The sequence below is a fragment of the Rhizoctonia solani genome, chromosome 13 (genome assembly GCF_016906535.1).
Source record: "Rhizoctonia solani chromosome 13, complete sequence".
Taxonomy (NCBI): domain Eukaryota; kingdom Fungi; phylum Basidiomycota; class Agaricomycetes; order Cantharellales; family Ceratobasidiaceae; genus Rhizoctonia; species Rhizoctonia solani.
In genome coordinates, this window is record NC_057382.1 from 376,192 (window position 1) to 399,633 (window position 23,442).

General features: G+C 48.9%; 10 protein-coding genes across 10 annotated transcripts; 2 read left to right on the forward strand and 8 right to left on the reverse strand.

Annotated features, from left to right (window-relative positions):
* Window positions 1–183: 183 nt before the first annotated feature.
* Window positions 184–2,595, reverse strand: RhiXN_06980 (Retrotransposable element Tf2 protein; the record flags this gene model as incomplete). Its single annotated transcript, XM_043326796.1, has 2 exons — window positions 184–1,837; window positions 1,880–2,595. 2 exons carry the CDS (start codon window positions 2,593–2,595, stop codon window positions 184–186), a joined length of 2,370 nt encoding a protein of 789 aa, XP_043185268.1.
* Window positions 2,596–4,584: 1,989 nt separating this feature from the next.
* On the reverse strand, window positions 4,585–5,406 carry RhiXN_06981 (Reverse transcriptase (RNA-dependent DNA polymerase); the record flags this gene model as incomplete). The annotated part of the gene is made up of 1 exon (XM_043326797.1): window positions 4,585–5,406. The coding sequence occupies one exon, from the start codon at window positions 5,404–5,406 to the stop codon at window positions 4,585–4,587; it is 822 nt and encodes a 273-aa protein (XP_043185269.1).
* A 239-nt stretch (window positions 5,407–5,645) lies between these two features.
* Window positions 5,646–6,998, reverse strand: RhiXN_06982 (Retrotransposable element Tf2 protein; the record flags this gene model as incomplete). Its single annotated transcript, XM_043326798.1, has 3 exons — window positions 5,646–6,008; window positions 6,039–6,461; window positions 6,564–6,998. The coding sequence occupies 3 exons, from the start codon at window positions 6,996–6,998 to the stop codon at window positions 5,646–5,648; spliced, it is 1,221 nt and encodes a 406-aa protein (XP_043185270.1).
* A 1,194-nt stretch (window positions 6,999–8,192) lies between these two features.
* On the reverse strand, window positions 8,193–10,381 carry RhiXN_06983 (Retrotransposable element Tf2 protein; the record flags this gene model as incomplete). Its single annotated transcript, XM_043326799.1, has 3 exons — window positions 8,193–8,549; window positions 8,642–9,440; window positions 10,350–10,381. The coding sequence occupies 3 exons, from the start codon at window positions 10,379–10,381 to the stop codon at window positions 8,193–8,195; spliced, it is 1,188 nt and encodes a 395-aa protein (XP_043185271.1).
* A 79-nt stretch (window positions 10,382–10,460) lies between these two features.
* RhiXN_06984 (Retrotransposable element Tf2 protein) lies at window positions 10,461–12,301 on the reverse strand (the record flags this gene model as incomplete). The annotated part of the gene is made up of 3 exons (XM_043326800.1): window positions 10,461–10,859; window positions 10,914–11,268; window positions 11,574–12,301. 3 exons carry the CDS (start codon window positions 12,299–12,301, stop codon window positions 10,461–10,463), a joined length of 1,482 nt encoding a protein of 493 aa, XP_043185272.1.
* A 691-nt stretch (window positions 12,302–12,992) lies between these two features.
* On the reverse strand, window positions 12,993–16,289 carry RhiXN_06985 (Retrotransposable element Tf2 protein; the record flags this gene model as incomplete). The annotated part of the gene is made up of 1 exon (XM_043326801.1): window positions 12,993–16,289. One exon carries the CDS (start codon window positions 16,287–16,289, stop codon window positions 12,993–12,995), a length of 3,297 nt encoding a protein of 1,098 aa, XP_043185273.1.
* Window positions 16,290–16,402: 113 nt separating this feature from the next.
* On the reverse strand, window positions 16,403–17,590 carry RhiXN_06986 (Retrotransposon-derived protein PEG10; the record flags this gene model as incomplete). Its single annotated transcript, XM_043326802.1, has 1 exon — window positions 16,403–17,590. The coding sequence occupies one exon, from the start codon at window positions 17,588–17,590 to the stop codon at window positions 16,403–16,405; it is 1,188 nt and encodes a 395-aa protein (XP_043185274.1).
* A 1,051-nt stretch (window positions 17,591–18,641) lies between these two features.
* RhiXN_06987 (Transposase family tnp2) lies at window positions 18,642–20,572 on the reverse strand (the record flags this gene model as incomplete). The annotated part of the gene is made up of 5 exons (XM_043326803.1): window positions 18,642–19,357; window positions 19,415–19,959; window positions 20,011–20,069; window positions 20,132–20,278; window positions 20,420–20,572. 5 exons carry the CDS (start codon window positions 20,570–20,572, stop codon window positions 18,642–18,644), a joined length of 1,620 nt encoding a protein of 539 aa, XP_043185275.1.
* Window positions 20,573–21,092: 520 nt separating this feature from the next.
* On the forward strand, window positions 21,093–22,377 carry RhiXN_06988 (uncharacterized protein; the record flags this gene model as incomplete). Its single annotated transcript, XM_043326804.1, has 5 exons — window positions 21,093–21,414; window positions 21,468–21,940; window positions 21,993–22,088; window positions 22,147–22,306; window positions 22,358–22,377. The coding sequence occupies 5 exons, from the start codon at window positions 21,093–21,095 to the stop codon at window positions 22,375–22,377; spliced, it is 1,071 nt and encodes a 356-aa protein (XP_043185276.1).
* Window positions 22,378–22,410: 33 nt separating this feature from the next.
* On the forward strand, window positions 22,411–23,247 carry RhiXN_06989 (uncharacterized protein; the record flags this gene model as incomplete). The annotated part of the gene is made up of 2 exons (XM_043326805.1): window positions 22,411–22,467; window positions 22,540–23,247. 2 exons carry the CDS (start codon window positions 22,411–22,413, stop codon window positions 23,245–23,247), a joined length of 765 nt encoding a protein of 254 aa, XP_043185277.1.
* Window positions 23,248–23,442: the final 195 nt, after the last annotated feature.

Here is a 23,442-nt window from a genome sequence, read left to right on the forward strand (position 1 = left end):
GACGTGTCATAGTGATGTCATCAGGTGGAGGTGGCTATGTATGCTGAGGTAAGCGTGGATGGGGACGTGGCTTGGCGCTTAGCATATGGTATAAGCGCCAAAGTCACATGATTGAAAATGTTGTCCGTTTGCCTTTGTTTAAAATCGAGAAAATAGGAATAAATTCCCTGGTATTGAGTGTGTCTACAACACTGCCCCCCCTCTAAGGGCCTTGGCAGCGCCAAGGGCCTTCTTCTTCATATCTTCTTTGTACTTCCTCAGAATTTTCTCCGCATTTTTCAGGTTTTCCCAAGGTTCCCATGTGTTTTCTTTGGACCCGTACCCCTTCCATTTGACTTGGAAGAACCATTTTCCGTTGCGTTCCTTGGCATCCGTTATTCCTTCAACTTTGTATTCTTCTTCTCCATCCACGGTGACTGGTGGTGGGCAATTTTCAAAGGTATGTTTCTTGTCCTGTTTAACCTTTGATAGTAGTCCTACATAGAACACATTGTGGATGCGCATGGTTGGCGGGAGTTCAAGCCGGTAAGCGCGGTCGGAGATTTTTTTGATGACCCTGAATGGTCCTAAGTGTTGTTCCGTTAGCTTAGGACTTAGAGTCTTGAGGTTGACATTCTTGGCGTTGAGCCATGCTTCCTCTCCTAGTTCAAACTCCAAGGGATTTCCTGATTCTCCAACAACCATCTGTAGTTTGGATTGCTGGAGAGCGGCCTCAACTTCCTTCCACTGCTCCTCCATGGTTGCAGCAAGATCATTGGCCTCTGGTACGTCCGTGGGGACATTGGACGGAGTTAAGGTGGGTTCCTGACCATATAGGGCTTTGAATGGCGTCTTCCCTGTACTGCTATGTACTGCATTGTTATACGCAAATTCTGCCATGGGGAGCCATCTGGTCCAGTCCCTTTGGTTAACCCCTGAGTACACTCTAAGAAAATGTTCTATTGAGGGATTCACTTGTTCTGTCTGGCCATTGCTCTGAGGGTGATACGCAGAAGAGAAGTGGGGGTCTATTCCTAGGCGTTTGTACAATGCCCTCAGGAATTTGTTATTGAAGACCCTTCCCCTATCCAAAACCGTCTTTTCTGGGATTCCATGTTGTTTCCATACATGTTCCAAGAATAACTCCGCTAGTTTGGGTGCTTTGAGTTTTTTGGAGCATTTGATGAAGATACCGTACTTGGTGAAGCTGTCAATAATGACCAGGATTGAGTCAAAATTTCCGTCCTTGGGTAGGTCCACTATCATATCATAGGATACGTGTTGCCATGGTCTACTAGGAAGCTCAAGGGGTTGAGGCGGTATTGATGCGTATCTGGGCTTCCTTACCCGTTGACATGTTTCACAGGAGTCCATGTGCCAGTATGTGTTGGCATGGATCCCGGGCCAGTAGTAATCCCTTGAGATCAGTTCTAGAGTTTGCTGTCTTCCTGGGTGTCCTGCCAAGGGGCTATCATGGAAGATGTGGAGTAGGTCTGTTCTCAGTGTTCCAACGTCAGGGACTACAATTTGTCCTTGATAGAAGAGCAGTCCAGCCTCCATTTCATAGTCCTTAAACGCGCGTTTGATGGAGGGGGGTGCTTTGGACTTGTTCTGCAGGAATTGGAGGATTTCCTCCAGGGACTTGTCTTGATCTAGGGATGACTCAATTTGTTGTTGCAGCTCCTTCTCTGGGGTGACTAGGGCAATATTGGCAAACACTGGGTCTGGTAACATAGACTGGGGTTCTGGTGGAATATCTGCATGATCCGCTTGCTGTGACAAGGCATCTGGTTTTCCTGATTGTTTTCCAGGCCTGTACACAATCTGGAAGTTATAGCCAGCTAGTAGTAGGTGCCATCTGGCATGGCGGCGGTTGAATGTTCAGGATTCCTTCCAGTACTCCAGGTTCTGGTGATTGGTGAAGACTGTGATTGGGTGAGGGGTCCCTTCCAGGAAGATACGCCAATACTCAAAGGAGCAGATGATTGCTAAGAGCTCCTTGTCATGTGTGTTGTAGTTCTGCTCAGCCCCTTTGAATGACTTGGATAGGAAGCCAAGAGGGTGGAGGCGTCCGTCTTCCTGCCGTTGACTGAGTATAGATCCTAGGGCTGCGCCAGAAGCATCCATTTCCAAGAAGTATGGTTTGGTAGGGTCCACATGACAGAGTACTGGTGCGCTAGTGATTGCGTTCTTCAGGTTCTGGAAAGCCTCCTGTTCCTTGGAACCCCAATTCCATGCTGTATCCTTTTTGACCAGATCATGTAGTGGTCTGGCCAGGTGACTAAAGTTGGCAACAAATTGGCAAAGGAAGTTGGCAAACCCAAGGAATGACTGGACTTCTTTAACCTTGGTAGGGTTTGGCCACTCTTGTACTGCCTGGATTTTGAGCTTATCCAGACTAAACCCTTTATCCAATACAATGATTCCCAAGTATTCTACGGAGGAGACGTGGAATGTACATTTTGAGGCCTTGCAGAACAGTTGGTTTTCCAGTAAGCGCCGCAGAACCTCATGGACATGCTGTGTGTGGGATGCGTCATCTTTTGAGTAGATCAAGATGTCATCAAGGTAGATGATGACACATACATCCAACAGGTCCTTGAGCAGGTTGTTCATGAAATGTTGGAATGAGGCAGGGGCATTGGTCAGGCCAAAGGTGTTAAGAGTTGTGTAAGTACAGGAGTAAGAAAGAATTACTATATACAAAATGTATATGAGAATAACTAAGAACTAGTATTAAGAATCAGAATATATGCACAGAATATATGCACAATATAGGCTAGATTATCAGGAATAACAACTCCTAACAAATAGTCTAGCAACTATGAAGTGCAGGTGGTTGGTTATGTATAGTACCTTAGACTTAAGTAAGAGGGTTACCTGACTAATGTACAGGATTTATAGGATTGGCCTAATAGGTATAGGACTTATATATGCTTAAGTAAGACTTAAGACTTATGGGGTTTACCTAAAATATATCTAGGATTTATGAGATATTGCAGGTAAAGATATCTACAATATAGGGGTTATGGTGGATTGAAACACTATCACTCAATCACAACAATCCTTACAGTATTGTTGCACTATACTCAATGTTGAACTCAACAACTGTGACAGTCAAGGGGCACAGGGTTGCAGTAAGTACACTAATAGGTTACCCTGTATCTGTTGGGACTGGCCTATGGTCTTAGTGTGCCAAATAACCTCCTATGCTATTTACAGTGAGTCAATCACTAAAGTAAATGCGCAGATAAGCTGTTAAAGGCTTGTGTGTATATGTCAATATATAAGAGTGGATAAATGGATGCATTAGAAGCGTCTTCACAGGGTCCTTTTATACCCTGAGAAGGCGCACAAACAAGTAGATACATGATTGATACCAAGAAGGGGTACAGGAGGTACATGTGGCAACTGAAACACTTGAGGGAGCCAATACTTTGGTACATAGTTGTCGTACACCACTGTAAGGTGGGTACTCGCTAGTGGTGGGCGCTTAAGGCCGTAACTACTACAGACACTGCTTATGTAATCTTACTCTAGGCTATACTACTAAAACGCGTGAGGCGCTCTACTTCTATCTGCTGCAGACGATGGGGCCTTAGGCCTGGGAGGTGTGGTAGGTGAATATAGAGGGGTGAGCGTGTGAACTACTTAGGGGGCCTGCTACTTAGCTGGCTGAATACCTTCTCTAATGAGTAAGAGACGAGGTAAAATTGACTTGGTGGTTCCAAGCGATTTCCCTGCTGTATATATAGACAAATCGTACTATCTACATGGTCCGTGCGCGTGAGAGAAAGAAGTACATAAGACAAATAAGAAGCGTGCTGCGGGCTGCGCAGAAGCGTGGATTCCTCTTAAGCGCCCTTGGCACGGCATCTCGGCGCGGCATCTCGGCATAATAAGCGCCGAGATCACGTGATCGAAAAAAGTAAGATATCTAGTCCGTAAAAAATACTAAAAATAAGAGAAAATTCAGGCGATTCTAATGGTATATGTTAGGAGGTTGTAACAATAGTAAACAAACAACAGATCCTAATATTTGCCCCAAGGCAATGTTTGCCCCAAGGCATTATTTACCTGTGTGGGTCCTTAGATGTCCCAAGGCTAAGTGTTTCATCTTGGAGTAAACAGTCCCAAAGGTAGGATACCTCTGCCTTGGGTACTTGCAGTAAATGGGGCATAACTCAGCCAAATGTTGTCCGTTTTGGGAGTTTGACCCAGCGTTCTGGAGCGCACAAACATGCGCACCTAAGCGCAAGCGATTCGGCAGTGTGGGATGCCCGGGTGATGGAGAAAAGGCGCATTTAGTGCGTCGGCGCTTAAGGGCTGATTAAGCGCCGGAGCACTTGCCTATGCGACAGGGGGGACCCTGAATATTTCTGTGTGTAGCCACAAGATAGAATCTTGAATAATAAATACTACAAACAAGAGAAATATTACTTGTTACTGTTTATCCACTCAGCTGAATTTATATATTTAAATGAGTGAGAAAACAGCATATATGCAAAAGGCATTGCATATTAAGGGTATTCCAGAGGTTTGTAGGTTTTGTAAAGGTCACTATTGGATAGAGGGACCTTGAAAACCTCAGTTCGCATCTTTATCTCATTTGTTTACTGTGAGGTTACTAGTGTAATTAATAAAATAAGTACAGATTAAAGAAGAAACGTCATATCCATAACAAAAGGTCATGACAAGGGATTTGTACAGGGCATACTTAGTGCAGAACGCAGTTTTCCATTTGTCACCCTCCTTAACGCGGATGTTGTTGTAGCCCCATCTTAGGTCTAACTTGGTGAAGACCTTGGCACCTTGGAGTTGGGCCATGAGGTTGTCTGGACGGGGTAACGGGTACACATTTTTCTTGGTCTGGTTGTTTAGGCAACGGTAATCTACTACAAGACAGCGGGATCCATCTTTTTTGGGCACAAACATGACAGGGGAGCTGATAGACAATTTGCTGGGACAAATCTTTCCAGCCTTGAGCTTGTCCCTGAGCCAGTCCTTGAGTGTGGTAGATTCAGCATTGGTCATGCTGTATAAGGGCAAGTTCAAGGGTCCTTCTTCTGTAAGTTCTATGCCAATGTTGTAGTGCCTGTGGGGAGGAAGTTTGTTGAATTCTTCTTCTCCAAATACCTTAGCATATTGATGGTACTTGGAGGGTACTCCTTCAAGGGGGTCCTTATCTGCTTCTTCCTCTTTGGCAATGGCCACATTGTTGGGAGGTGCATGAGGGAAGGTGAGAGTGCGCATATTCCAATCAATTTCCGGGTTGTGTGCACCCAACCATTTCAATCCCAAGATGGCGGCGTGAGACCCTGTGTTACATACAAGGAAGGTCTTGGTCATTTTCTTGCCATCAAGGGAGAAGGTCAGGAATGCCTTCTTCCAGATTTTGCCAGCCTGGGGGCTTGACCCATCAAGCATGGTAACAGTGCGGGGGTACAGAAGGTCTATAAGAGGGAGGCAGAGTAGTTCCGCTGTGCGGGGGTGTAGAAATGAGGAGGTGGCGCCTGAATCTATCAGGACTTCTAAGTTTTCCGCTTGTTTCTCTGGTGTAATAGAAATGGTGAAGAGTGGGGAGATTCTATTTGAGCTACTTGATATATTACATATTTTTATACAACCAGAGTCCTTGGGGTCCTTGCGCGCGGCAGCAGGTACCCTTAGTCTTTTCCCAATTCGGGTCCAGACTCTTTGCCAACCTTGGCGGCTTCTTTCTTGACGCCTTCCTCCTTAGGCATAGCTTTCCAGCCAGTGCAGCATTCCGCAAATTTGTGGCCCAATTTGCCGCACTTGATGCATAGGCCTTCAGCCCTGCGGCGGTTTTGTTCCTCCTTGGAGACAAAGTTGGGGTTGCTGGAGAGGCACCCTGGTCTTGTGGCCTGTTGGCCGGTACTTGCCCCCCTATTGGGGGTGGACAAGGTTCCAGACTTATTACCCTTAGGCGGGTGGCTGGCATGCTCCTCACAGAGGGCGTTATCAAGGACCAGAGCCGCATTTTGCAGCTCAAGGAGTGTTGTGGGGCGCTGTTCTCAAGTGGCAATGAGGCGGCTGACCTCCCAGTGGAGGCCACGTGCAAATTGCCCACAAAGGGCGGCGTTGTTCCAGTCTAGGTCCATGGTAATGGTCCTAAACTTTGTGATGTACTCAGCACAGGTTCCTGTCTGAGTAAGTTGTGTAATTTGCTGCTTGGCAGCTTGCGTGGCATTGGGGTTCCCAAATGCAGCCAAGAACTCCGTCCTGAACTTGTCAACTGTTTGGATCAGGGCCCTGTGGGACCCAAGTTGATTGAGGTGGGGGTGAGCCCAGGCTCCTGCTACGTCCTTCATGTTCATCAGGAGGAACAACAGGACCTCCTGGTCCGTGGGGAACATCCGTTGGTTTAGACGTACCCATGCCAACATCCGCGTGAGCCATTGGCGGGCTTTGTTCCCTATCTTCCCTGTATAGGCGTCAGGGTGGTCCACTTTGACCAGGGCCTGATAAGCAGCTACAGGGGCCGCTGGTTGTGGGACTTGGGGGGAGCGGAGTCAGATAGGCAAAGGCAGAGGGGGAGTATAGCTTCTTGGGGGGGCCTGGACTGGGGTTGGTTGGGCAAAGGTAGGGGGAGCTTTGCTGGGATTGGCCCAGGCAACAAGGGGTGCGCTAGGCGCTGGAAAAGTGTTGGTTTTTGGTAAGGGCCTGGGCGTGGCCTTGACTGCCGGGGGTTTCCGGTCTTCTGGTGTATGTGGGGCTCCACCCCTAGCCTCAATGCAAGTGAGGGCTTGATTGACTGCTCCCATCCAGTCTTGGGCTTCCTTTGTTGCTTCCTTGGTTTCTTCAAGTTCCCGCTTGAGCCGGAGGACTTGGTTTTGCAATCCCAAGATAAGGGAAATTGCTTGGCTGAGGGAAATTTCCCTGTAGACCTCTGGTTTGAGGCTTGTTGACTCAACGGCAGTTGCCGGAAGAGTGGGTCCCAACTGTCCTTGATTGAGAGGGGATTGGGGACAAGCGGAGCTCCAGGAACGGGTTGCCATTTCATGAGGATATGAACGGCCTTGGTGGGAAGCAGTGCGCTGGGAGGCGCGGGAGGAAGCGCAAGAGGGGGTACGGGAGGTAATGGTGGGCAAGATGGGAAAAATGGGGGCTGTGTAGCCAAGGGTGCCTGTATCAGGACTTATGGGGCGCTTTATTGTACTGGCGCTAAGAGCTTGCGTCAACTGCCTAGCGTTGGACAGTCCCTATTGACCAATCAGCTGCCGTGTACAGGCGTGATGTGGAACGGGTTTTCTGCAAGCGGGTGGATCTGCTGACTAGCTCTGCTGACAAAGGGTGCGGTGACTGGTGGTACGCGGACAATCAGAATCCGTCTGCCTTATAGCAATTTGGTACTACCTGGGGCCAACGCTAGTTTGATTATTGATAGCAAAAGGCAAGCCCAATCAGGTGATTTCCCTTGTGCTAGTACAGGGGACCTTCTTGTTTGTTGAGACTGAGTGGGGTGTGCTTGGTGGGCACGGTTTGCAACCAACTTAAGGTTGATTACCTAGTGTCCTAGACGTCTGTAAGGACATTGAGGAGGAGGGCGCTTGCGGCCGGATGTAACTAAGTAGGAACCGCGTAAGGCGGTGGCAAGCTATCCTACAACAACAACCAGCTATACTACGGTGACCAAAGCCGTAAGGGCAATGGCAAGCTAGGTAAGTACAACGCAGAAGCCGCTTAAGGCGGTGTAGGCTAAGTATCTAAGTAGAGGTTTGCTGGGCTGTAAGGCCCTTGTACAATGTGGGATGCAACAAGAGGTAATTGACCTGGGTGTTACCATGGTTGGTTGGCCTCCTTATATATTACAGAGCTACCTAATTACAAATACTACTATGTGCAATACCGTATCAAATAAGAACCCCAATCCGCAGTTGTCCTTACTCATGCATATGTGTCACTGACGTGTCATAATGATGTCATCAGGTGGAGGTGGCTATGTATGCTGAGGTAAGCGTGGATGGGGACGTGGCTTGGCGCTTAGCGTATGGTATAAGCGCCAAAGTCACGTGATTGAAAATGTTGTCCGTTTGCCTTTGTTTAAAATTGAGAAAATAGGAATAAATTCCCTGGTATCAAGTGTGTCTACAACAGCGGGCAATTTTCAAAAGCTTGGTTACTGTCTTGTTTGACTTTCAACAGTAATCCCACGTAGAAAACATTATGGATCCGCATTGTTGGGGGAAGTTCTAGTTGGTAGGTTCCCAGCCGTATAACGCCTTGAAGGGGGATTTGCCAGTGCTGCTATGTACTGCATTATTGTAGGCAAACTCCGCCATTGGCAGCCACCTAACCCAGTCCTTCTGATTGACTCCAGAGTAAGCCCGCAGGAAGTGTTCAACTGTGGGATTGACTTGTTCCGTCTGGCTGTTGCTTTGGGGGTGATAAGCCAAAGAGAAGTGGGGGTCTATTCCTAGGCGCTGGTACAGTGCTTTAAGGAATTTGTTATTAAAGACCCTTCCACAATCCAATACTGTCTTCTCAGGCATTCCGTAGCGTTTCCACACATGTTGCAGGAATAGGTCTGCTAACTTGGGTGCCTTGAGCTTTTTGGAGCATTCAATCAGTATGACGTATTTGCTGAAACTATCCACAATGACTAAGATGGAATTGTTCCCCCATCCTTGGGTAAGTCCACAATCATGTCATAGGAAATGTGTTGCCAGGGTCTGGATGGTAACTCCAGCGGTTGCAGGGGAATGGAAGCGTATTTTGGCTTGCAAATGCGTTGACAAGTTTCACAGGAGTCCACATGCCAGTATGTGTCCAAGCGGATCCCAGGCCAGTAATAGTTTCTTGAGATAAGCTCTAGGGTTTGTTGTCTTCCTGGGTGACCAGCCAGTGGGCTATTGTGGAATATGCAAAGTAGATCCGTTCTCAGTGTTCCAACATTGGGTACTACAATGCGTCCCTGGTAAAACAATAAGCCAGCCTCCATTTGGTAATCTTTGAAGGCGCATTTGATTGATGGCAGGGCCTTGGACTCATTCTGGAGGAACTGCAGGATTTCCTCCAGAGACTTGTCTTTGTTTAGGGCGGATTCAATTTGACGCTGGAGTTCCTTCCCTGGTGTGATTAGGGCTGTGTTTGCAAATACTGGGTCTGGGAGCATTGTTTGGTCAGCAGGAGGAATATCAGCATGGTCCAAGTGGCGTGAGAGTGCGTCTGGCTTCCCTGACTGCTTTCCTGGACGGTAGACAATTTGGAAATTGTATCTGGCTAGAAGGAGGTGCCATTGTGCATGGCGCTGGTTAAAGGTCCTTGACTCTTTCCAATATTCTAAGTTCCGGTGATTGGTGAAGACCGTGATGGGATGAGCCGTTCCCTCCAAGAAGATACGCCAATACTCAAAGGAGCGGATGATTGCTAGAAGCTCCTTGTTGTGGGTGTCATAGTTCTGCTCTGCCCCTTTGAATGATTCCAACAGGAGCCCAACACTGTATGAAATCAACCTGCTGAAAGTTTGGATGAAATAGAGTTTACTCAGAGCGGCAAAGTTACAAACAGTTTTTAGTACGTTTGACGTACTGGTTTTTGGTACGTTTTGTATGGTAGGAAACAGACTAAAAGAGGACCACACTAATGTACCAGTTTTCAAACAGACCGTACCAGAAATAGTTTCAACATAACCAGGACATATTGTACTGACCATGTGCGTGCAATTACCTTAGGCCAATCCTGTATGTTCTAATTAGTCCAGGATGAATTGTACTCATCTCAATCAAACTCAATCTGTCAGAGCCAACAACTACCACAGGGTAAACCTAACAAGCTATTGCCTAATATAGGACTTATCAGCTAGTAGGATCTAACAGAGCTCAAGGCAACTGCCAGATAAGGGGTTGGACAAGACCAATACAGTAAGTGTGCACTATGCTATAAAGATAGCTGGGCAAAGGACCTTTGACAGGGACTGGTATGCTCTCAGGCAATACTCTTAAGTGTATGTCTTAGGGTAGTAGTGTTGGATGGGGATAAGAGGTCAAGTTCTGAGGCTTAAGGCTCTCAGAACCCTCCTTATATATTCACAGAGAAGGGGAAGAGTAATTACATGTACAAATATCATAACAAAGATAAGGTCACATGACCAGAGATAAGAAAACAAGATCACATGACTAAAGGTCATGTGATGAGATTACATAATAAGCGCTCAGCGCCTAAATAGCATAAAGATGCATATATCCCTAAATCTTCATGAAAATAGCGCATATATTCACTATTTCTTCGACTTAGTGGATTTTAAGGTGGTCACGCCTCTAGGGCATGACACAAACTAGGACGTTGCCAAAAATTACGTGTCTTGCCAAAAGCCAAACCCAGAATTGACATTTGGTCAAAAAACTCACAGACCGTGGACATCAGAGACAAATTGTAGCATTGAGGACTCATGAGATTGCTCTTTGTAGATACGTACAAGAACCAAAGTGCAATGACGATACATTAAAAGCTCACTTACCTTAATTGGGATTAACAACCTCATCCAACATGTCAAGCTGCCCAACTGCTGTGTCACGTTGGACGATGTACAACGCACCAAGTGGCAATTGCACACGCCCAACCAAGCAATCAATCTTTGACGCATCAAGGATCTCAGGTGAGACATATCTGCCACCCCTTAGGCTGTACTGGGTAATTCCAGATGAGGCAATGTGGCAGAGATAGGGAATTGGGGATACAACGGCAAGCACAAGGTCATCTAGATGTGGATAAAACACACCAGCACACTTGGTAACGTGCCGCAGGAAAGCTGCGTCAATCACAAGGAATTGTTCAGCACAACTGTAGCCAAATGTCTCCTCGTCAAGAACCACAGCTGGACCTCTAACCCATTGCCAGTGTGAGTTAACTGACCAGTACTACAGAATAGCCAAGGGGTTAGTGACAAGAATACTTGCATAAAAAAAACCTACCATGACGTGCAAGGCATCACGCAACTTGCAGTTGTTAGCCACAATATGGTCCCCCTGAATGAGATCCCCGCCAGTGACATTGCCTGCCTCATTCCTAGTGATCCGCTGCATCTTGCCCCAGGCAACAAATGGGCAGTTGAATAGCTTGTTCTGGATGAAAGCGGCACTGACAGGGATTTGAGTAGAAATGAACTCAGCAACCTTGCGGATCAAGGGACCCTGAATAGGGCGCTCACGCCTAGGCTTCACAAAGACAAGATCTTTGTACGCGTTGTAGCGTGTACCTGTTGCAATGTTCTCTTGACGCATCTTGAGATCCAGCTCCTCTGCAAGGCCATACAAGTGCTTGATCTGACTGAGCTGAGATAGTTGGAGCACATGTCAATTGATGCTTGAGTAAGGGTAACGTTGGCTTTTGTTGGCACGACCAATGGCACCGCAGAACCGCTCCATTGGAAAAGCCCAATAGCACCACACGGGACCCATTGCCTCAATGTCGTTGGCTATGTGAAGGAGAGCGTGGAGGGGGAGTGTACAAGCTGGAAGACGGGTACGGTTGTCTCAATAATAGTATCTATATGCCACGGCAATTGTTTATCAGCGCCAAGAAACCAATATAATACATCAGGGAATTTGTACCTCTTGTAGTCCTGCACCCACTGCGCAAACCCTTGCCGGATCTCATCTACATCAACACGCCTGACATCAAGTCCAATGCACAGCTTGATCAGCTTGACCAGCCAAACAAAGTGGTGGTAGTAGCGGGGGCGCACAAAGCGGCAATGGAGGAGAGCAGGACCAATGAGCGTTGCAAAGAGCAACATGCTCTCCAATGTGGTCTCTTGTGGTTTGGTGTCAAGGTTTGGTATGCAACAACCAAACGCTGCTGGAATTGTGTCACCACTATCAGCGCATGCAACACCAACCGCAGTCCAGACCTCATCCAGTAGTTGGTAGTCCTTGTTGTTGGATCCAAATGTTGACCATTGACCACGCCTAGTCCAGAGCCCTATGAGTGTTGGGAGAATGTTCTCAAACATCACATGCATAAAATCATGTGGGAACAAGGTAGGGAACTCCAGCAAGGCCAGATGTGCAAGGGGCAAAAGTCCATTAACACTGGTGTTGCGTGAGAGGACCTGCTCAGCAGGGTCATTGACTGCACCCTGAACATCAAGTGCCTGCTGAACATGGTTGGCATGAGAGCGGCAAGGTAGGTTGAGAGGATCATAACGTTGGATCTCGGCACGTGGGACAAAGGGTCGGGAAAGGGGAACATAGAGGGTATTTTTGCCACGGCCAGCCCCTCCCTGGTTTACGCCCTCAATCTTGCACGCACGGCATGGGAATTTACCGTTTGGGCCTTTCATAGACATCAGCTTGGCCATAGCTGGCATATCACCAAAGGCCGTGAGCAGGTAGGCGCGGAGGGAGAATGTATGACCGTCAACAACATTGAAGGCAGGAATGCCACATGCCAGATCTTCAAGCTTGGTGATAAGGGGTTTGAGGTAAGTTGTTGTTGTACACCACTGTAAGGTGGGTACACGCTGGTGAAAACGGGCGCTTAAGGCCGTACTACTACACTAGCTTATGTAAGATAACTATCTAAGGCTATACTAATAGCGCCTAAGGCACTTCTACTTCTAACTACTGTCAACAATAGGGCCTGAGGCCTGGGAGGTGTGGTAGGTAAAGGGGGTGGTGAACGTCTGTGAACTACTTAGGGCCGGCTACTTAGCTGGATGGGTACCTTCTCTAATGAGTAAGAGATGAGGTAAAATCAACTTGGGGTTTCCAAGCGATTTCCCTGCTGTATATATAGATAAAGCACACTATCTACATGGTCTGTGCGTGTGAGAAAAGAAGTACAGAAGACAAATGAGAAGCGTGCTGCGGGCTGCGCAGAAGCGTGGATTTCTCCTAAGCGCCCTTGGCACGGCATCTCGGCATGAATAAGCGCCGAGATCACGTGATTGAAAAACATGAGATATTGAGTCCGTAAAAAATACTAAAAATATTAGAAAAATCGTGCGATTCTAATGGTATATGTTAGGAGGTTATAACATTGCCCCCCCCTTAAAGGCTCTTGGCGGAGTCACGAGCCTTTTTCAGTCGTGACTTGTTGAATTGTTGGATTTCCTCTTGGCTGTGCTCTAGGAGTTCTTCCGGTTCCCAGGAATTGTCTTCCGGGCCATAACCCTTCCATTTGATTAGGTAGAACCATTTCCCCTGTTGTCTTTTGGAGTCGATGATTTTTTCCACCTCATACTCTTCTTCCCCTTCTATTGTTTCAGGAGGGGGTCTTTCTGGAAATGGTTGACTTGGGGATATGTGTACTCTGGATAACAAACCCACATAGAATACGTTGTGGATTTTAAGGGTTTCCGGTAGTTTGAGGCGGTACTCGTGACTGGATACCTTCTCTAATACCTCAAAGGGACCTAGTTGCTTGGGGTCTAACTTGTTGGAATTTGTCCTAAGTTCTACGTTTTTTCCATCTAGCCAGACTTTTTCTCCTATTGAGTATTCCGGGACTGTTCCTTTATCCTTTGTCATCCGTTCTTTGCTCATCCTGAGGGCTGCTTCGGCTTCCTTCCATTCCCTGGCCAGGGTGTCTGCCACGAGGTCTGCTTCTGGGACGTTTGCAGGGATGTTTGACAGATTCATGATTGGGTTTCTGCCATAAATTAATTCGAATGGGGTTTTTCCAGTAGCTGAGTGCTTGGCGTTGTTATAGGCATACTCCGCAAGTGGTAACCACTTAACCCAATCTGAATGATCCGCTGCTACATAAGACCTTAGGTAGAACTCGATAAATTGGTTGACACGTTCCGTCTGGCCGTCTGATTCAGGGTGATAGGCCGAGGAGAAGGAAGGTTTAATTCCTAATTGTTGGTAGAGAGCCCTAAGGAATTTCCCTGTGAATGTAGTTCCTCGATCTGATATAGTTTTGACGGGGAGCCCATGAAGTTTCCAAATGTGGGAGACAAAGAGATCAGCCAACCCTTTTGCTGAAACCTTTTTTGAGGTAGGGATGAAGTGGCCTAACTTGGAGAACGAGTCAATAACTACCAGGATTGCATCATGTCCTTCTGACTTGGGAAAACCCGTGATGAAGTCATAGGAGATGGTGTGAAATGGAAAGGGGGGAACTTCTAAGGGTTTTAGGGCTATGACCGGATTATGGGCGCGACGATTGGCTTGACAAGTGGGGCAGCATTCCACCCATTCCTTGGCGGATGACTTCATTCCCGGCCACCAGTAGTTGCGGCTCAAGAGCTCTAGGGTCCTTTGCTGGCCTGGGTGACCTGCTAGGGGGGAGTTGTGGAATTCCCTCAGTAATTGCTCTTTCAGGGCTTCAGAGTCAGGGACCACTAATTTTCCTTGATACCAGAGAAGGTTTTCCTCCCAATCGTAATCTTGGTAAGCCTTTTGGATAGACAGAGGTGCATTTTCCGCATCCTCTGTTAGGAATTGAATGATTGGCTCAATTGATGGGTCCTCTTTTAGTCTGGAACGGATTTCCGTGACTATTTCCAGCTCCTCTTCGGACGTATTGGCAAAGACCTTGGCCGGTAGCATAACCTCTGGGTCCTGGGTGGATTCTACGTAGTCCGCCCTCCTTGATAGGGCGTCTGGTTTCCCCGATTGCTTTCCTGGGCGATAATGGATCTCAAAATTGAAATCACTCAGGAATATGCGCCATCTGGCGTGCCTTTGGTTGAACGTCCTGGCCTGCATCCAGTATTCCAGGTTCCTGTGATCTGTGAAGACCTGGATTGCCTTGTCTGTGGCTTCTAAGAATATCCGCCATTCTTCCAGTGCCTTAATTATTGCCAGGAGTTCCTTATCGTGGGTGTCATAATTGGCTTCTGCCCCTGAGAATGACTTGGACATGTAGGCAATTGGATGAAGGCGGTTATCTTCCCCTCGTTGGCTCAGGATGGCTCCCATGGCTACACCTGACGCATCTGTTTCTAGGTAATAGGGGAGATCTGGGTTTGAATGAATTAAGACCAGGGAGCGGGTGACTAGGGACTTCAACTCCTGGAAGGCTTCCTCTTCTTGGGTTCCCCAGGACCATGGGGTTTCCTTTTTTGTGAGATTGTGAAGGGGGCAAGCTACGGAACTGAAGTGGGGGATGAATTGGCAGAGGTAGTTCACAAATCCCAGGAAGGCCTGCACCTGTTTGACTGTTTTAGGTTGGGGCCATGATGTAACTGCCTCAATCTTCTTCTGGTCCATGGAGAAACCTGTCGGGGATATGACAATGCCAAGGTAGTCGACTGTAGTGACGTGGAAGTGACATTTAGAGAGCTTGCAAAACAACTGGTTTTTCATTAGCCTCAATAGGACTTCCCTAACGTGTTCCGGGTGCTTCTCGGGGTTCTCTGAGAAGATGAGGATATCATCCAAGTAGATTACCACTGTGACGTCAATGAGGTCCCTGAACAAGTCATTCATGAAATGTTGGAAGGCGGCCGGGGCGTTGGTGAGGCCAAAGGGCATGACTAGGTATTCAAATAGCCCATACTTGGTCCTAAAGGCCGTCTTCCACTCATTGCCTTCTTTAATTCTGACGTTGTTATAACCCCAACAAAGATCCAACTTGGTGAAGAGTTTTGCGTTCCTTAGTTTGGCCATAAGGTCATCTTGCCTAGGGAGAGGGTAGACGTTTTTATGAGTGACCTTGTTCAACTTCCTATAATCAACAACCAGTCTGAGGGAGCCATCTGCCTTTTTTACAAACATGACCGGAGCGCCTGCTGAGGAGGTACTAGGACGGATCTTGCCCGTTGCTAGCTCCTTGTCAATGTGTTGTTTCAGCGCCCTGGATTCTGCATTGGTCATGCCATAAATAGGTCCGGGTGAGAGTTTGGCGTCAGGAAGTAGGTCAATGGAAATGTCATATTCCCTGTGGGGGGGAAGGACCTTAAATTCTTCTTCGCCAAATACTCTCGCAAACTCATGGTATTGGGTAGGGAGGTCTGCCAAGGGGTCAGGATCCGCTTCTTCCTCAGAGGCAATTTGAACTTGTTCTGGGAATGTGACAAGCCCCTGTTGCCAGTTGATTAGGGGGGATTCTGATGTGAGCCAGGTCATGCCAAGGATAGCCGGGGTGTTGCCTATGGGGCAAACAAGGAAGGGAATGTGGTGGAGATGGCCATTGGCCGAGACCGCAAGTTGAACCTGGTGCCATATGCGACCAGTCTGAGATATGGTACCATCTAACATCCTCACTACCCGTGGATTTTCAAGTAGGGTTTTTGGGATTTTCAGTTTTTCTACTAGAGTGGGGGATATAAAATTGGAGGTGGCGCCGGAGTCAATGAGGGTTTTGATAGGGTCCGTTGGGTAGTCACGCAGTATCATGTCAAGAAAGAGTAGGGGTTTTTTGTTCAAGTCCGTTGCAATATTTACAAATTCTGAGACTGATACATGCAATTCTAAATTAGAGACCAAGGGCTTGACGGTAGCTCTTGGCCTTACTCTTTTTCCGACTTGTCCTGGGCCACCTTGGCAGTTTCTTTGGGAGTGGCCTTCCAACCATTGGGACACTGCTTGATTCCATGGCCCTTCTGCCCACATTTGACGCACAGCCCAGATGCGCGGCGGCGGTCCCTTTCCTCCGGAGTGACGTAGTTAGGATCCTCTGATAAGCGGACCCGTTGAGTGGTGGTGGTGGAAGTGGTGGCTGTGGAAACCGGGGACTTAGCGGGGGTTTTCTTGGGTCGGTTCTCCTCGTTTTCCCAACAAATGTTGTCTATTTTGACGGAGGCAGCAAATATAGCCTCAAGGTCGTCGTCCGGGATATTGTCCTTGGTGGACAGGAGTTCCTTCACCTTCCAGTGAAGACCGCGCACAAACTGGGCAATGTACGCCTCAGTGTTCCAATCAAGTTCTGCCATAAGATTGCGGAACTCGGTAACATACTCAGACGTAGTGGTTGTCTGAGTGAGCGCAGCAATTTTCCTAGCGGTGGCTTGTTTGGCGTCGGGATTGGCAAAGGCTTCCTTGAATTTGGCTGTTAGGGCCTGGATGGTGGTAGGAGGGTTACCCTTGCCCTTGATGATGTTCCCAATGATGGGGAGGGCCCAGTCAGCGGCCTTGTCTGTCATGTGGTATAAAATCCACACAACCATCTGTTCTTCCTCGTCGAACTGATTGCAATGGAGAGCTACCCATAGCATCATTCGATCGAGCCACTGAGTGGCTTTTCGTCCCCTGGTGTCACCTTTAAAGGGTTTGGGGAGGTCCATCTTGGGTTGTTTTACGCTGGACCCTGCGTCAAAGGGAGTGAGATACCCCAAGTGCCTTCTAGGCGTTCCTTGAGGCTCCTTTTTGGGGAGCCTTGGTTCCTCGTCCTCTGAATCAAAACCTGTTCCTCTTGAGGGGCGGAATGGGGCTTTGAGCCCAGGCCTAACCGTGCCTGGAGTGTGAGCTTCCCCCCCTGAATGGGTAGGAGGGGTGATAGGCCCAGTCGATGGGCCAGGCTTGGTTTGGGCTCCGCCCTGGTCTTTGTCACCAACAAGGTTGTTGGTTTCCTTGCATATGGCTTTGAGCTCTGCGAGCTGTTGGCCTTGGGATGATATTTGGGCCTGCAAGGACCCAACTTGGTTGGTGAGGTTGAGGATAGCCTCAAGGAGAGCGGCAGTGGTCGGCTCCGGTTCCATTCCGGGCAAGTGTTGCGGAGAGGGTGATGGGCCGCGAGAGGGTGGTTGGGAGTGGGTTGCCACGGAACGTTGAGAGGAGCAACTGGGGGGACGGGAGTATGGGTGTGGGACGCCAGAGCGTGTGGATGGAATTGTGAAACGGCGTGGGGGAATGGGTTGCCTGATACAGGACTTATGAGCGGTTTTTGTGTAGTGGGTGGGCGCTAAACCTTTGCGTCAAGCACCTAGCGTTGAATAGTCCCTACAACAAATCAACAGATCTGGCAATCGTGATATGAGCGGGTTTTCTACAAGCGGGTGTTTCAGCTGACTAAGGTTGCTAACTACTGTGTTCCAGCAAAACACGTGGTATGCGGGGGATTAGAGTCCTTCTGCCTTATAGCAATTTGGTACTACGTGAGGGTGGGGGGTTTTTGATTATTCTACCCCGCAAGGTGGCCCTGATCACGTGATTTCCCTTGTGCTAGTACAGGGGATCCTCTCCTTGTCGAACAAGCCTACAAGAAGTCAATTTTACAATGTTGTACACCACTGTAAGGTGGGTACACGCTGGTGAAAACGGGCGCTTAAGGCCGTACTACTACACTAGCTTATGTAAGATAACTATCTAAGGCTATACTAATAGCGCCTAAGGCACTTCTACTTCTAACTACTGTCGACAATAGGGCCTGAGGCCTGGGAGGTGTGGTAGGTAAAGGGGGTGGTGAACGTCTGTGAACTACTTAGGGCCGGCTACTTAGCTGGATGGGTACCTTCTCTAATGAGTAAGAGACGAGGTAAAATCGACTTGGGGTTTCCAAGCGATTTCCCTGCTGTATATATAGATAAAGCACACTATCTACATGGTCTGTGCGTGTGAGAAAAGAAGTACAGAAGACAAATGAGAAGCGTGCTGCGGGCTGCGCAGAAGCGTGGATTTCTCCTAAGCGCCCTTGGCACGGCATCTTGGCATGAATAAGCGCCGAGATCACGTGATTGAAAAACATGAGATATTGAGTCCGTAAAAAATACTAAAAATATTAGAAAAATCGTGCGATTCTAATGGTATATGTTAGGAGGTTATAACAGTTGTGAGCTCTTTTGGTGCATTTGGACCAGGGATAACCCCAATGCACAGGATGTGCTGCAGTTGCGTACGAATTGAGGGTGGAAGGTTGTAGTTAAAGAGAATCAGAGGCCAGCAGGTTTGCTTGCAGGATTTGAAGGGCCCAAAGCCGTCTGTTGATAAACCTAGAGCCACGTCCGTTGGCTTAGAAAAGTAGTGGTGGTCAAGGGTCTCAGCCCCAACAGTAACACAACGGCCCAGCAACTGGCGGTAGAATGAGCCATCAAAGATGTCCAATAATAAGTCCGGTGACCTCCGCCGTTCCAAGCAATATTGCATACTGCGTGCCATGAGGGGGTTTTGGTAGTAGGCAATGAGCTGCAGCACAAGGGGGATGTATTGGAATTGCCAACGTGGAATACAGCAATCAGGGCGGCAAGGGTTGGGTTGGTAGCGTGGCTCAGAGCAATACAGGCATATCACCTCATTGGCGTAAGCACCAGTATATGCAGCACACAAGTTAATGCAACAGTCAACGCCACTCCCACGTAAGCCTGAGATAACCCCAATGCAAGTTTGGAGCTTGGACTCTGTGGGGAGATTGCCAAGTTGGTTGGGGAAGGCGCGGCGGAGCTTGCTGTAGGATATACCACTGATGTCTGTCAAGACCTTGAGGTTGAACACCTGGACAAGAAGTTGTTGGTGGTCAGGAAGTTTGTGGTCTAGGAAAACAAATCAGTTTGGTTCTAATTTGACTTAGGTTAATGGGAAATACTTACCAACCGTATGCACAAGCTGAAAGAGGAACTTGTTCACAAGGTACTCTTTGGCATTCAGGTTGTCAAGCCAAGGAAAGGCATTGCGCAACGTATACTGGGCACCTTTGTCATCTTTGTCAACTGGAGGGGGTCTGGGGACTTGGGGTGCAAATTGAGGAGAGGCGCTACGGGAGGCGGGACCAGGACCAACACCAAAGGTGTCATGACAAAAATCCGGATGTGCAACCTCTGGAGAGTACCAAGGGAGCTCCGCCAGCGGGTCATTGGGTGGGCAAGCCAAGCGGTCACGCAGCGCAGGAGGAGGCGGGCTACGCGGAGGCTCATGCCAACCATAGTGGCGAGACAGACGGGTAGGAGGTCGTGGGTTTGGGTCCAGACAAACGCAACCTTTGTTCAAAGCACGCTCAATAATGGCATTGGTGGCGGCAACCAGGCAAGAGTGTTGTTGCCGTTGACGGTTGCACCCGTGCTTGAGATGGCGGCAGATGGTGCGTAGGGAGACAAAGCACTTGCTCCCGGAACAATGTTGTTTGCTGCATGTCATACTACAAGGTTATTAGCACTAAAATTTGGGATAAAATATATATAAGACGTACACAGAGAACAAGAGCAAGTGCGGCTCAGGGAGGTGTAGGGTTAATGCTGATCCATACTGCTAGACGTCCTCTAATACAATTTGGTCAACCTCTGGAAACGGTTAAAACAAAAAAATCCTACCGCTGCTGCGTAGGCTGAGACACCCAGAGGTAAACAAGGATGAGTTGGGCAGGGGGTAGGATGGCAAAGCGGCAGCCAAAGAGGACGTGGGAGCAACAAGCATAGGCCCAAAGGCGCATCTCGGCTGAGTCGGACAAGTAAGAGCGGCTGTGACCAAAAACAGTGAACAATTGCAGAGGCAAGAGCCCCTCCGCAACCAAAAGCACTGTGGAGCTCAGTGTGAGGTTAGCGTTGAACCAAGAGGATAATTGAAACAGGAAAAACTTATCTTACCGGTGTATCACTCACGCTGTAAACAAGTTTGAGGAGATTGGCATAGGGGAGTTTCACAGTAGGAGTGTGGACAAGCTTGTTGTGGATGTTGTTGTTGTTGTTGTTGTTGTTGTTGTTGTTGTTGTTGACGTGTTGGTGGTCAATGCAATTGACGGCGGTAATGGCCATTACAACGGGAGGGAGCCTTGCTGGGCAGCGTTGAGTCAGAGGGATGTTGTGGTAGGTGATGTGGCATGTTTGCATACAACCACTCACATAATCAGGGACAAGTCCCTTGGCCCCTTAGAACCTGTAATGCAACAGGTTAGCAATGCCCCCAAAAACCACCAAGGTACGTACCAAATAGCCTTCAATTGCAAGCAGAGCAACAGGTATCATACAAAATCTGGTAAAAATTGTCTTGTTTTGATACCCCGGTGCTGACTGGAGCCGGACGCTGTTGCTATGCACACAGCCCTCTTACTCCGGCCAATTGTTGGGCTCCGGTTACCGGGTCAGGACTCCCTCCGGATTGGAGGGAGTCTCATCCAACCAAACAGCAACTTGACCACGACAATATGTGGTGCAGTTGTGTCCCCAGCCCTATATGGTCCCGTTGCTCGTACACAAGGTAAGCTGAACTCTTGCTTTTCTAATACTCCTGCTCACTCCAGTGCCTCATCCCCTTTTTTTTTGTCTCTCAAACGCTATGACCAACGCAAAAAACACAAAAGGCAAGGGCAAAGCTCCTACCCGCCCCCGCGGCGTCTGGGATCACGACAATGAACGCCAAAAACAAACCCATAACGTACAGCTCACCCTGGCAAAGGCCAAAGGCCAACTGGTCACATTGCACTTGCAGGACAAGGAGGGTGACAACAACGACAGCTACAACTTGGACGCGGAGGGTCAAGACTTGGCCAAATATTGGCCTTACAACAACAAAGGTGACTACGACGACTACGCCAAGCCAGACCCAGCCAAGGAAGACGACCCACGCACCTTGCGTGCCGTTTGTGATGCCCAATCTGGTGAGTTGCCTTGCCTATGCGTTATTGTCCGCCAACACACTCAAAAATGTCAGATGAGATCCGCAAGCTGAAGGCTGCAATTGAGCAGTCCCATATTGAACACAAAAAAATGATGCGTCAACTTGACCGCATGTTGGGCGCAACTCCTGGCGCATCTGGCTTGGCATCCACCTCCTGCGCCACCGCTGTTTGCGCTGCTGCCAACGTAGCCCAACCACATGACACCTCTTGTACGCCCATCCCTTGCCGTTCCGTTGACGCTCCTTGCACGGCCAACGCCTCTTGCACGGCCAATCCCTCTTGCCCGATTGACGGTCCCGGCCCATCCAGCGCTTGTCTTCACACCAACCCCCGTCCAGCTCCTGTCACGGATCAACCCGCCAAGAGGCCTGGAGATCTCCCACCCATTGTGGGAGTCAATGCTCCTTGGTGGATCCTGTTTCCGGAGAAGGACACCAATTGCACAATTGCCCGGATCCGCTATGGACTTGGCGCAACGGATTGGGAGACTTGGCTCAACATGCAGGTTAGCGTTTGTTCATACATTGATTCATTGACACTTACCTTGTTCATTGTAGGATGCAGCACGGCAAGTGGCCGGCCTCTGTGGGTTCAATTTTACCAAGATCTGGAAGCGGCAAAGCGGCAACCATCTGGCTCTTGGAAGCCGCATTGTGAGTCTTATATTCTTGGTCAACATGTTCTATCTTCTCATTGTTTTTGTGGCTCGAGAAACGTATCCTGGGCTTACTGAACTTCAAAGATTGCTGGGCAACAACCCGGCTTCTTCAAACAAAGTTCAACCACCGGCGTGGCCACAGACTACAAGCCAAGCGCAAAGTGGAGGAGCAGGCACTCGCTCTGGAACTTGCTTTAGACAACACCAATCTAGGTAAGTCCAATTATGGGGGTTGTGTTGGTCTTAGGTAACGCATTCTCACAGACAACCCTGCCTTGGCTTGATTCAATTTGGTTGAGCCTGCTAATGTTGCTACTATGGACCTCAACAACACGGAGCCCAAGCAACCCCGGCAAAAGATCAAGGCTGAACTTGTAAGTGCGTTACATTGCTCAGTGCCAATCTTGCAAGCTCATGTCAAGCTCCCATGTCTGCGTCAAACTCAGCCGGTGTCTACTGGCTCCTATGCCAATCCACAACCGGCTTCCCAGCTCAAGCGTTGTCAAGAGGAATCACCAGACGCGCCCATTTGTAACTTGGTGCTCCCTCCTGATCCCCTTGCCTCCGCATCCTTCCCCCAGCCCAAGAGGGCTTGCAAGACCAAGCTCCCGCCTTTGCCTGAACCCAAGCTCAAACTCAAGCTCAAACCCAAGTCTGAACCCAAACCCAAGCCTAAACCCAAGCCCAAGCCCAAATCCAAACCCGCCCCCAAGCCCAAGGCCCCAGCCAAGTCAAAGGCAAACGGCGCAACAACCAGCACCGCCGCCAAAACCCGTCCTACGCCTGGCCCTACCTGCTCTTTGACCAAGCCGCCCACCGGTACCAGCACAAACACGGAGCCAGATATTGCTGCTCCAGCTTGCCAGCGCAAGCTTCCAAACATCAATCCGCCCACTGATGGTTCAACGGCCAAGCCAAACGGTCCCACTGACAGCAAGCCTGCGCCTGCGCCTCTGCGTACGCGGTCAATCCGGCCCAAAATGAGGCCGGTGCCTCTGCCAACACCTCCCCCAGTTGACGCCACTGATGCTGTGAACTGCCACGCCAACCACCCAGGGCCCAACCCCAACGTTCAACGTCCGATGCGCAGGCAAGGCTTGCAATCAAGCAATGCTGCTCTTGCTGCCATGGATCAAACTTCTGCAGCGCTTTGAAAGTCCACCGCGCTGTCCAAGCCTTTGGGGAAGGGCAAGAAACTGGCTGCGCAACTGCCTTTGGAGCCGCTGGAACCAGAGGAGCCCGAGGATGCTCATGAGAGTGACAACAGCTTTCATGAAGCGGAGGGTGATGGCAATGGTGCATAATTGCGGATACAAGGTATATGTTGGCTCAATTTTGTTTTTTCTCTT